General features: G+C 44.0%; 1 protein-coding gene across 1 annotated transcript in view; it reads left to right on the plus strand.

The window, feature by feature from the left end:
* The first annotated feature begins 2724 nt into the window (after positions 1-2724).
* The window catches only part of cfap77 (cilia and flagella associated protein 77), a 13133-nt gene continuing 3707 nt past the window's right edge, over positions 2725-12150 (plus strand). Inside the window, exons 1-7 of the mRNA XM_034542585.1 lie at positions 2725-2796; positions 3568-3646; positions 4011-4113; positions 9969-10212; positions 10287-10392; positions 10462-10563; positions 11840-12050. Of these exons, the coding sequence (XP_034398476.1) occupies positions 2768-2796; positions 3568-3646; positions 4011-4113; positions 9969-10212; positions 10287-10392; positions 10462-10563; positions 11840-11908 (732 nt within the window). The 5' untranslated portion in view covers positions 2725-2767 and the 3' untranslated portion in view covers positions 11909-12050. The remainder of the gene's footprint in view (positions 2797-3567; positions 3647-4010; positions 4114-9968; positions 10213-10286; positions 10393-10461; positions 10564-11839; positions 12051-12150) is intronic.

Below are 12150 nucleotides of genomic sequence, written 5' to 3' on the forward strand. Positions count from 1 at the left end.
CTGGAATGTTCTGTATCTGGCAATGTTCTGTATCTGGAATGTTCTCCTGCATAAGGAATGTTCTTCTGTATCAGGAATGTTCTGTATCTGGCAATGTTCTTCTGTATCAGGAATATTCTTCTGTATCAGGAATGTTCTCCTGTATCTGGAATGTTCTCCTGCATATGGAATGTTCTTCTGTATCAGGAATGTTCTTCTGTATCTGGAATGTTCTTCTGTATCAGGAATGTTCTCCTGTATCTGGAATGTTCTCCTGTATCTGGAATGTTCTCCTGCATCAGGAATGTTCTCCTGCATCAGGAATGTTCTTCTGTATCAGGAATGTTCTGTATCTGGAATGTTCTCCTGTATCTGGAATGTTCTCCTGTATCTGGAATGTTCTCCTGCATCAGGAATGTTCTTCTGTATCAGGAATGTTCTGTATCTGGAATGTTCTCCTGCATCAGGAATGTTCTTCTGTATCAGGAATGTTCTTCTCTATCAGGAATGTTCTCCTGCATCAGAAATGTTCTTCTGTATCAGGAATGTTCTCCTGTATCTGGAATGTTCTTCTATATCAGGAATGTTCTCCTGCATCAGAAATGTTCTTCTGTATCAGGAATGTTCTACTGTATCTGGAATGTTCTCCTGCATCAGGAATGTTCTTCTGTATCAGGAATGTTCTGTATCAGGAATGTTCTTCTGTATCAGGAATGTTCTTCTGTATCAGGAATGTTCTCCTGTATCTGGAATGTTCTTCTGTATCAGGAATGTTCTCCTGTATCTGGAATGTTCTTCTGTATCAGGAATGTTCTCCTGTATCTGGAATGTTCTTCTGTATCAGGAATGTTCTCCTGCATCAGAAATGTTCTTCTGTATCAGGAATGTTCTCTTGCACCTGGAATGTTCTCCTGTAGTTTCAGCAATGTTCTCCTGCATCAGGAATGTATAAAATGCAGATAAAGGACTCATCTCTTGTGAATAGACCGTGTTCCCGGTCCTCTTGTGAATAGACCCTGTTCCTGGTCCTCTTGTGAATAGACCCTGTTCCTGGTCCTCTTGTGAATAGACCGTGTTCCTGGTCCTCTTGTGAATAGACCCTGTTCCTGGTCCTCTTGTGAATAGACCCTGTTCCTGGTCCTCTTGTGAATAGACCCTGTTCCCGGTCCTCTTGTGAATAGACCCTGTTCCTGGTCCTCTTGTGAATAGACCCTGTTCCTGGTCCTCTTGTGAATAGACCGTGTTCCTGGTCCTCTTGTGAATAGACCCTGTTCCTGGTCCTCTTGTGAATAGACCCTGTTCCCGGTCCTCTTGTGAATAGACCCTGTTCCCGGTCCTCTTGTGAATAGACCCTGTTCCTGGTCCTCTTGTGAATAGACCCTGTTCCCGGTCCTCTTGTGAATAGACCCTGTTCCCGGTCCTCTTGTGAATAGACCCTGTTCCCGGTCCTCTTGTGAATAGACCCTGTTCCCGGTCCTCTTGTGAATAGACCCTGTTCCCGGTCCTCTTGTGAATAGACCCTGTTCCCGGTCCTCTTGTGAATAGACCCTGTTCCCGGTCCTCTTGTGAATAGACCCTGTTCCCGGTCCTCTTGTGAATAGACCCTGTTCCCGGTCCTCTTGTGAATAGACCCTGTTCCTGGTCCTCTTGTGAATAGACCCTGTTCCCGGTCCTCTTGTGAATAGACCCTGTTCCCGGTCCTCTTGTGAATAGACCCTGTTCCCGGTCCTCTTGTGAATAGACCCTGTTCCTGGTCCTCTTGTGAATAGACCCTGTTCCCGGTCCTCTTGTGAATAGACCCTGTTCCCGGTCCTCTTGTGAATAGACCCTGTTCCCGGTCCTCTTGTGAATAGACCCTGTTCCCGGTCCTCTTGTGAATAGACCCTGTTCCCGGTCCTCTTGTGAATAGACCCTGTTCCCGGTCCTCTTGTGAATAGACCGTGTTCCTGGTCCTCTTGTGAATAGACCCTGTTCCTGGTCCTCTTGTGAATATACCCTGTTCCTGGTCCTCTTGTGAATAGACCCTGTTCCTGGTCCTCTTGTGAATAGACCCTGTTCCCGGTCCTCTTGTGAATAGACCCTGTTCCCGGTCCTCTTGTGAATAGACCCTGTTCCTGGTCCTCTTGTGAATAGACCCTGTTCCTGGTCCTCTTGTGAATAGACCCTGTTCCTGGTCCTCTTGTGAACACACAGAGCTGCTGCGACATCTTACATGTGAAATGTTGTAAATAATAATATACGTTAGAGTATTTATGGTATCCTAGAATATATTGTTTCAGTGTACATATTTACATGTTACAGTATTATGTAAATATTATATATTTTTCTTTCAATAAACCAACTTGTACTTGCTGGATATTCTATTTAATTTATTTATTATGTAGAAAAAAGAAATTACGATAAAAGTAACTGTAAAGTTTTTCTAAAAACATCTGAATGTGTCAAATAATATTTATTCATAACAGCATTATTATTATTAACCTTTTATTCTTCAGTATGTTGTTATGTTTCCTTTTCTTTTCAACATCTAAATCTACAATAAATATGTGAAAATAAGTTCACATATTATAGGGATAAATATGATGATCCTATATTATAACCTCGGTGTGAGTTTCTCCCCTCGGTCCCTGAACGCAGCACCGTCCCCTGCTGGCCGGTTCAGGTACTCCTCCGTTTCACCGTCATATCTCCAGCCGGAAGTGAAGACTTCTTACTGTGCAACTTTCACGTGATACTTCCGGTCGTCGGCCGTCTCCATAGCAACGATCAGCTCGACGCCAGAGGACGCATGAAAACAGCTGATCAGCTCTTCATCCGGTAAATATCGATTAATGACGCATTCATGATCAGTAGGGTTAGAACTACAAGTATCATCTTCATCATCAACATCAGAGTTAATAGAGACACTAAAGATATTAACTCTTCATCTCTGAGGAAGAGGAGGACGGCGATGTAATTGATTTAATAAACCAAACAAAGGTCTATTAAGAAATAAACAAATGTTTATTTATTATTGTTTATTAAGTTTAAATGTTACATTTTCAGGTTTAACGTGTTGAATGTGTTGATGAATATGAAGAAGTTTGTTTTCTGGTTATTATTTATGTTTATTATGTCACTCTTCATCTTCACTCTTTATCACTCTTAATCGTCACTCCTGATTGACACTCTTCTTCATCCCTCATCATCATTACGCTTCATTGTCACTATTCACTCTTCATCGTCACTCTTCATACCTCTTCACAGTCACTCATCACTCTTCATCATCACCCTTCATTGTCACTCCTCATGGTCCCTCTTCATCTTCACTCTTCATTGTCACCCTTCACTCTTCATCTTCACTCTTCATCTTCACTCTTCCTTGTCACTCATCACTCTTCATCGTCACCCTTCATTGTCACTCCTCATGGTCCCTCTTCATCTTCACTCTTCATTGTCACTCATCATCTCCACTCTTCATCATCAGTCTTTCTCGTCACCCTTCACTCTTCATCTTCACTCTTCCTTGTCACTCTTCACTCTTCATCATCAGTCTTCATTGTTACTCTCCATTGTCACTCTTTACTCTTCATTGTCACTCCTCATCAGCAGCCACAGCAGAAGCATGTCCTCCCCAAGAGTGGGCGTGGTCAGAGACTCCATGGTGACCAATCCGCTGCTCATCAAGGTGAACGAGAAACTAATAAATCATTCTGGCTATAATTGTGAAGGAGCTGCAAGACTTTTATTGTGAAAGGCTGCAGTTAATCTGTCTGAAATTATTTAACAGAAGATATTTATCACAATAAAGTCGCAAGGGTTTAAAATATTAATATTAATAATGTCCACAAATAAATAAATAAAAGGGAAAATTAAATAGCAGGATGTATACAAAGGTAAATAAATAAAGAAGCTAATAAAACGGAAATATAAATGTATAAACGTTTACATTTATTTAGATTTCAACCCTCCATAAGATTAGTGTAAACAATGTAAGGATGCTGGTTGGCAGTCTGTAATAATGATGAAGAGGTCCTCCCTCCTGTGAGCAGGCGTCCCTGGGTCAGACCCAGTCCAGAGGTCTGACAGTTCCTGGTCCAGAGTTCACTTTTGGAACCAGCAGCGGCTCACTTGGAGATGGAGGTGTGGCCGAGGGTAAGCCCCACCCACAGTGACTCAACACACATTTTGCATGTAGCATTACAATGTAACATTAGCATATAACATGTAGGCTTGGTAGCTACCATTAGCAAGTAACATATCTACCATTAGCATGAAGTATGTAGCATTACCATGTAATATTAGCATATAGTATGTAGTCTTGATAGCTACCATTAGAATGTGGATTTGATATCTACCATTACCATGTAACATTAGCATATAGCATTGATACCTACCATCAGCATTTAGTATAACCATGTAACATTAGCATATATCATGTAGCATTGACAACTACCATTAGCATGGAGCATAAAGCATTACCATGAAACATTAGCATATAGCATGTAGGCTTGATATATATATACCATTAGCATGTAGCATATATAATGTAGGATTGATATATCTACCATTAGCATGTAGCATATAGGATTGATATATCTACCATTAGCATGTAGCATATAGGATTTATATATCTATCATTAGCATGTAGCATATATGATTGCTATATCTATCATTAGCATGTAACACATATGATTGATATATCTATCATTAGCATGTAGCATATAGGATTGATATATTTATCATTAGCATGTAGCATATAGGATTGATATATTTATCATTAGAATGTAGCATATAGGATTGATATATCTATCATTAGCATGTAGCATATATGATTGATACATCTACCGTTAGCATGTAGCATATATGATTGATATATCTATCATTAGCATGTAGCATATATAATTGATATATCTAGCATTAGCATGTAGCACATAGGATTGATATATCTACCATCTTCTACATGTTTTTTATCAGGGGATCTTAGCGAGTGTACTCTTCTATGCTATGCTCTGCTGGGCCGGCGGCATTACTGCGGATGATAAAAACAGGATCAATAAGTTGATCAGAGATTGGCCTTCCCCCGGACTCACTAGAGGTCACTATACAAAGAGGACTAGGGCCAAGTTAAAAACGATTGTTTCTTTTGAAGGCCATCCACTACACTGTGTTTTTAATGGACTCAGAAGTTAATTCAGTGACCGACTCAGGAGGCCTCAGTGTTCTACTGAACCACTCAGAAGGTCTTTCACTGAGACTCAGGAGGCCTCAGTGTTCCACTGAACGACTCAGAAGGTCTTTCACTGAGACCCAGGAGGCCTCAGTGTTCCAATGAACCACTCAGAAGGTCTTTCACTGAGACTCAGGAGGCCTCAGTGTTCCACTGAACCACTCAGAAGGTCTTTCACTGAGACTCAGGAGGCCTCAGTGTTCCACTGAACGACTCAGAAGGTCTTTCACTGAGACCCAGGAGGCCTCAGTGTTCTACTGAACCACTCAGAAGGTCTTTCACTGAGACTCAGGAGGCCTCAGTGTTCTACTGAACCACTCAGAAGGTCTTTCACTGAGACTCAGGAGGCCTCAGTGTTCTACTGAACCACTCAGAAGGTCTTTCACTGAGACTCAGGAGGCCTCAGTGTTCTACTGAACCACTCAGAAGGTCTTTCACTGAGACTCAGGAGGCCTCAGTGTTCTACTGAACCACTCAGAAGGTCTTTCACTGAGACCCAGGAGGCCTCAGTGTTCTACTGAACCACTCAGAAGGTCTTTCACTGAGACTCAGGAGGCCTCAGTGTTCTACTGAACCACTCAGAAGGTCTTTCACTGAGACCCAGGAGGCCTCAGTGTTCTACTGAACCACTCAGAAGGTCTTTCACTGAGACTCAGGAGGCCTCAGTGTTCTACTGAACCACTCAGAAGGTCTTTCATAAAGTTTTCTAATCTAATCTAATAACCAGTATCATATAGGATTGATATACCATTAGCATTTAGCATATAGCATGTATGATTGATATATCTACCATTAGCATGTAGCATGTATGATTGATATATCTACCATTAGCATGTAGCATGTATGATTGATATACCTACCATTAGCATGTAGCATGTAGGATTGATATATCTACCATTAGAATATAGCATGTAGGATTGATATATATATATATACCATTAGCATGTAGCATATAGCATGAAGGATTAATATAGCTACCATTAGCATGTAGCATATATGATTAATATATCTGCCATTTAAGTGCTGCTAAAGTGTTAAATTACAAAGTGGTATCAGTAAGAGACATTTAAGTGCTGCTAAAGTGTTAACCTACAAAGTGCTATCAGTAAGAGACATTTAAGTGCTACCAAAGTGCTACTACGGCGCTACCTTCCCTATTCAAGGTATAGTCACTAAGATGTGTTTTTAGTTTGTAGAGACTTTCTGTCCTGATGTCAATGGGGAGCTCGTTCCACCAATGAGGAGCCAGCACAGCAAACAGTCGTGACTGAGTGTTTAGCTCGAAGTGACGGAGCTATAAGCCGATTGGCCGAAGCTGAGCGAAGTGAACGAGCTGGGGTGTGAGGTTAGACCATGTCCTGTGTGTGAGGTTAGACCATGTCCTGGGTGTGAGGTTAGACCATGTCCTGGGTGTGAGGTTAGACCATGTCCTGGGTGTGAGGTTAGACCATGTCCTGGGTGTGAGGTTAGACCATGTCCTGGGTGTGAGGTTAGACCATGTCCTGGGTGTGAGGTTAGACCATGTCCTGGATGTGAGGTTAGACCATGTCCTGGGTGTGAGGTTAGACCATGTCCTGGGTGTGAGGTTAGAGCAGGGGTGGGCAAACCTTTTGGCTCAGGGGCCACATTGACTTTTAAAATTTGACAGACGGGCTGGGCCAGTATCAGATGGATGGAGAGCAGGGGCGTTTGTAGGATTCAAAGAAAGGGGGGGCTAAGCCCCAAGGGGAGTGTCACCCTGGTCAATGTGGGCCCCTGATATTCATTGTTTCTGACAGTTCATAGATTGGTTCAGTCAGAATGTGACTTTGCTCTGTAGTTTTACTTCATTCAGTATATGATAACACAAGAGACAGAATTTCAGGGTCATAGTGATATTTTATGCTCATTTGGACACGATCACTGAATAAAGATGAACTAGTTCAGTGTCAAATATACCATTCAATAGAAAAAAATATTATAATAATCTATATTAATGCAAAGAATAGAGAGATGTCAATAGTTATTTCTTGTATTTCGAATTCGCTCGTTCACACTCGCTCAAGTAAACCTGAATGTAAGCAGGTAACACTCGTTAACAACTACCGACAGACACATTCTGTAACTACCTGGACTTACAGGTAAACCTGAATGTAAGCAGGTAACACTCGTTAAAACTACAGACAGACACATTCTGTAACTACCTGAACTTACAGGTACACCTGAATGTAAGCAGGTAACACTCGTTAAAACTACCGACAGACACATTCTGTAGCCCCACTAAAATAGGCCTAACGACGCCCCTGATGGAGAGTGTTTGTGTGAACCAATATGAATTACAAGTAAAAGCCAATAACTAAAAAGTAAAGAACCCGTTTCAGTGGAATAGTGTTGTTGGTCCGGGGCGGTGCAGTCCTGTGGGTTTGATGTGCGTTCGTTATGCTGAGGAAAAATACTCTGGATGCAGCTGTTAATTTTACAACTCTAAAACTCTTGTAGTACGAACCCCGTCTCCGGCGACAGAAAGTGACATGCCAAATTCAAATTACCGGAACTCTTCGAAAGTTAACTCTTTATGACGTAATTCCAAAGGATTGTGAACACTAAGAAGCGGCGTTTTCCAACGGTATGCGGTACATTACGGTGATCTCTTTCCAGTGGTATGCGGTACATTACGGTGATCTCTTTCCAGCGGTATGCGGTACATTACGGTGATCTCTTTCCAGCGGTATGCGGTACATTACGGTGATCTCTTTCCAGCGGTATGCGGTACATTACGGTGATCTCTTTCCAGCGGTATGCGGTACATTACGGTGATCTCTTTCCAGCGGTATGCGGTACATTACGGTGATCTCTTTCCAACGGTATGCGGTACATTACGGTGATCTCTTTCCAGCGGTATGCGGTACATTACGGTGATCTCTTTCCAGCGGTATGCGGTACATTACGGTGATCTCTTTCCAGCGGTAGGCGGTACATTACGGTGATCTCTTTCCAACGGTATGCGGTACATTACGGTGATCTCTTTCCAGCGGTATGCGGTACATTACGGTGATCTCTTTCCAACGGTATGCGGTACATTACGGTGATCTCTTTCCAGCGGTATGCGGTACATTACGGTGATCTCTTTCCAGTGGTATGCGGTACATTACGGTGATCTCTTTCCAGCGGTATGCGGTACATTACGGTGATCTCTTTCCAGTGGTATGCGGTACATTACGGTGATCTCTTTCCAGCGGTATGCGGTACATTACGGTGATCTCTTTCCAGCGGTATGCGGTACATTACGGTGATCTCTTTCCAGTGGTATGCGGTACATTACGATGATCTCTTTCCAGCGGTATGTGGTACATTAAGGTGATCTCTTTCCAGCGGTATGCGGTACATTACGGTGATCTCTTTCCAGCGGTATGCGGTACATTACGGTGATCTCTTTCCAGCGGTATGCGGTACATTACGGTGATCTCTTTCCAGTGGTATGCGGTACATTACGGTGATCTCTTTCCAGCGGTATGCGGTACATTACGGTGATCTCTTTCCAGTGGTATGCGGTACATTACGGTGATCTCTTTCCAGCGGTATGCGGTACATTATGGTGAGTTTGCCTGTGAGGGGTGGACGTGAACAGCTCGCAGCAGGCTGGACTCGCAGCCTGAGACGCCAGCAGAAAGCACGGCACGCAGCGCTGTGACGCTTCTCCGTTCCCGACTTGAGGCTGTTTCACGCTGTTTGTGTGCGCTCTCCTGCAGCAGAAAGCGTGACGGCGCTCTTTAACCTGCCGTGTTCTGCTGCAGGAGCGCGCAAACGCAGCTCCGAGGGTATAAAGCATTACAGCGGTCTTTACTATAATTTATAATTCATAATACTCGGCGGGCCGTAGTTTGGGTGTGAGGTTGGACCATGTCCTGGGTATGAGGTTAGACCATGTCCTGGTTGTAGACTGGACCCGATCTGTTCGCAGCACAAGTACCAATACTGTATATATACCATTAGAATGTAGAATATAGCATGAAGGATTAATATATCTAGGAATGACATTCCTACCATTAGCATGTAGCATATAGCATGTAGGAATGACATGTCTACCATTAACATGTAGCAAATAGCATGTAGGATTGACATGTCTACCATTAACATGTAGCATATAGCATGTAGGATTAGCTGACCCTCGTGACCAAACTCAGATACCAGACGCTCAAGTCCCATAAAATAAAATAGTTTATGTGGTTTGATTAGAAGATAAAAGTACGACATAGTAACTGATGTGAGAATGTGTGTGTGTGTGTGCGTGTGAGGTTTAGCAGTGGTCAACTGTCACAGTGCATTTGCTTGAAGGAAACATGCCTTCAGGCAACTATCACTGCTGTCACACATTCACACACTCACATTCTCACACACACCCATTCTCCCACACTTACACACACTCACCTTCACACACACACACATTCTCACACTCACACACACACACACAATCACACAGACACACACACACACATTCTCACACACACACACACACACATTCTCACACACTCACATTCTCACACTCACATTCTCACACACTCACATTCTCACACACTCACACACACATTCTCACACACTTACACACACACACTCACACACGCACACACACATGGTTTATGAATCAATGATTCATATTCTGCTGCTATGACCAGACAATGGTGTTGGTCTCAGGTGGTTCTGGTGCTGGTCCGCTTCCCGTCCCTAGAGTCCAAACTAAGCCTGGAGGTGTCTGAGGGCTGCTGGGAGTTGTAGTTTGTGAGCATCATCTGTGTCTCCTCAGTTCTGTCCAGTTGGAAGGTTCAGTCCAGACGAGGAGACTCTGCTCCTCATCGGCCGCTCGTTCCGGACTTCGTGTCTCTGAACCGGGACGCCGTGAAGTCCGGACTGGTGACGTCCAAAGAGCTGAGTCAGTACCGGGCTCAGAGGGGCGGGGAAAGGAGAGAGAACCCCGCCCCTAAACACCAAGAGGGCGTGGCCACGCGGCACCCGGCGGTGCCTGACATCACATTTGGAGTCACAAACAGGTCAGAAGTCCCCACAGAGCTGATGATTGATTATTGTTTATTAATTGACGTTGACTGATCGATCGGTCCTTCAGGCCGTCGTCTCCGCTGGCTGACCTCCTGTCTCATGAGTACGCTCGCCGCTGGACTGACAAACAGCTGAGCAGCAATCAAACCCGCAACCACAAACAGATGCAGAGAGTGAGTCCATGATGATGTCATCACCCCGTGGGGAGCGGTGTGATGTCATCACCCCGTGTGTGTTTGCAGGTGAAACCAGGAAGTATTCCTGACACGAGGACCAGTCTGCTGAGGAGGAGCAGAGCTCTTCCTGTCACACAAACGCTGCTCACTGGGCCACTCTTCAACCAGGTAACTATCTGTTCTCTACCTGTTCAGGTACTCTGTTCTCTACCTGTTCAGGTACTCTGTTCTTTACCTGTTCAGGTACTCTGTTCTCTACCTGTTCAGGTACTCTGTTCTCTACCTGTTCTCTATCTGTTCTCTACCTGTTCAGGTACTCTGTTCTCTACCTGTTCAGGTACTCTGTTCTCTACCTGTTCTCTATCTGTTCTCTACCTGTTCAGGTACTCTGTTCTCTATCTGTTCTCTATCTGTTCTCTACCTGTTCAGGTACTCTGTTCTCTACCTGTTCATGTACTCTGTTCTCTACCTGTTCTCTACCTGCTCAGGTACTCTGTTCTCTACCTGTTCAGGTACTCTGTTCTCTACCTGTTCATGTACTCTGTTCTCTACCTGTTCTCTACCTGCTCAGGTACTCTGTTCTCTACCTGTTCATGTACTCTGTTCTCTACCTGTTCTCTACCTGCTCAGGTACTCTGTTCTCTGTCTGTTCAGGTACTCTGTTCTCTACCTGTTCAGGTACTCTGTTCTCTACCTGTTCATGTACTCTGTTCAGGTACTCTGTTCTTTACCTGTTCAGGTACTCTGTTCTCTACCTGTTCAGGTACTCTGTTCTCTACCTGTTCTCTATCCGTTCAGGTACTCTGTTCTCTACCTGTTCTCTACCTGTTCAGGTACTCTGTTCTCTACCTGCTCAGGTACTCTGTTCTCTACCTTTTCAGGTACTGTGTTCTCTACCTGTTCAGGTACTCTGTTCTCTATCTGTTCAGGTACTCTGTTCTCTACCTGTTCAGGTACTCTGTTCTCTACCTGTTCAGGTACTCTGTTCTCTACCTGTTCAGGTACTCTGTTCTCTATCTGTTCAGGTACTCTGTTCTCTACCTGTTCAGGTACTCTGTTCTCTACCTGTTCAAGTACTCTGTTCTCTACTCTCTACCTGCTCAGGTACTCTGTTCTCTACCTGTTCAGGTACTCTGTTCTCTACCTGTTCAGGTACTCTGTTCTCTACCTGTTCAGGTACTCTGTTCTCTACCTGTTCAGGTACTCTGTTCTCTACCTGTTCAGGTACTCTGTTCTCTACCTGTTCAGGTACTCTGTTCTCTACCTGTTCAGGTACTCTGTTCTCTACCTGTTCAGGTACTCTGTTCTCTACCTGTTCATGTACTCTGTTCTCTACCTGTTCAGGTACTCTGTTCTCTACCTGTTCAGGTACTCTGTTCTCTACCTGTTCAGGTACTCTGTTGTTCTACCACAGCAACAAACAGACCTCCTCTCTCCTCCTCAGGCTGCTCCGTCTCTGGACACCTTCAGGAACCAGGAGTCTCGTCTCCGGGCGTTCAGGGTTCACCAGTGAGTCTCTGTGTCCAGGAGAGGCGTTCAGGGACTGGACTGACATGAGGAGGAAACACGGTCACCTTCAATACCAATAAAAAAGAAAAAGATTCAGAACTCTGCATGTTGTTCTTCCGCCTGGATGTATCAAGTCCTCCAGAGAGGTGAATACATGACGACAGCTCAATAAATATATTATTCATAATGTCTTCCATTGTCCTCCCTCATCATCAGAGGAGGCGGGTCCAGTTCAATCTAATCCTT

The sequence above is a fragment of the Cyclopterus lumpus genome, chromosome 9, assembly GCF_009769545.1.
Source record: "Cyclopterus lumpus isolate fCycLum1 chromosome 9, fCycLum1.pri, whole genome shotgun sequence".
Classification (NCBI taxonomy): domain Eukaryota; kingdom Metazoa; phylum Chordata; class Actinopteri; order Perciformes; family Cyclopteridae; genus Cyclopterus; species Cyclopterus lumpus.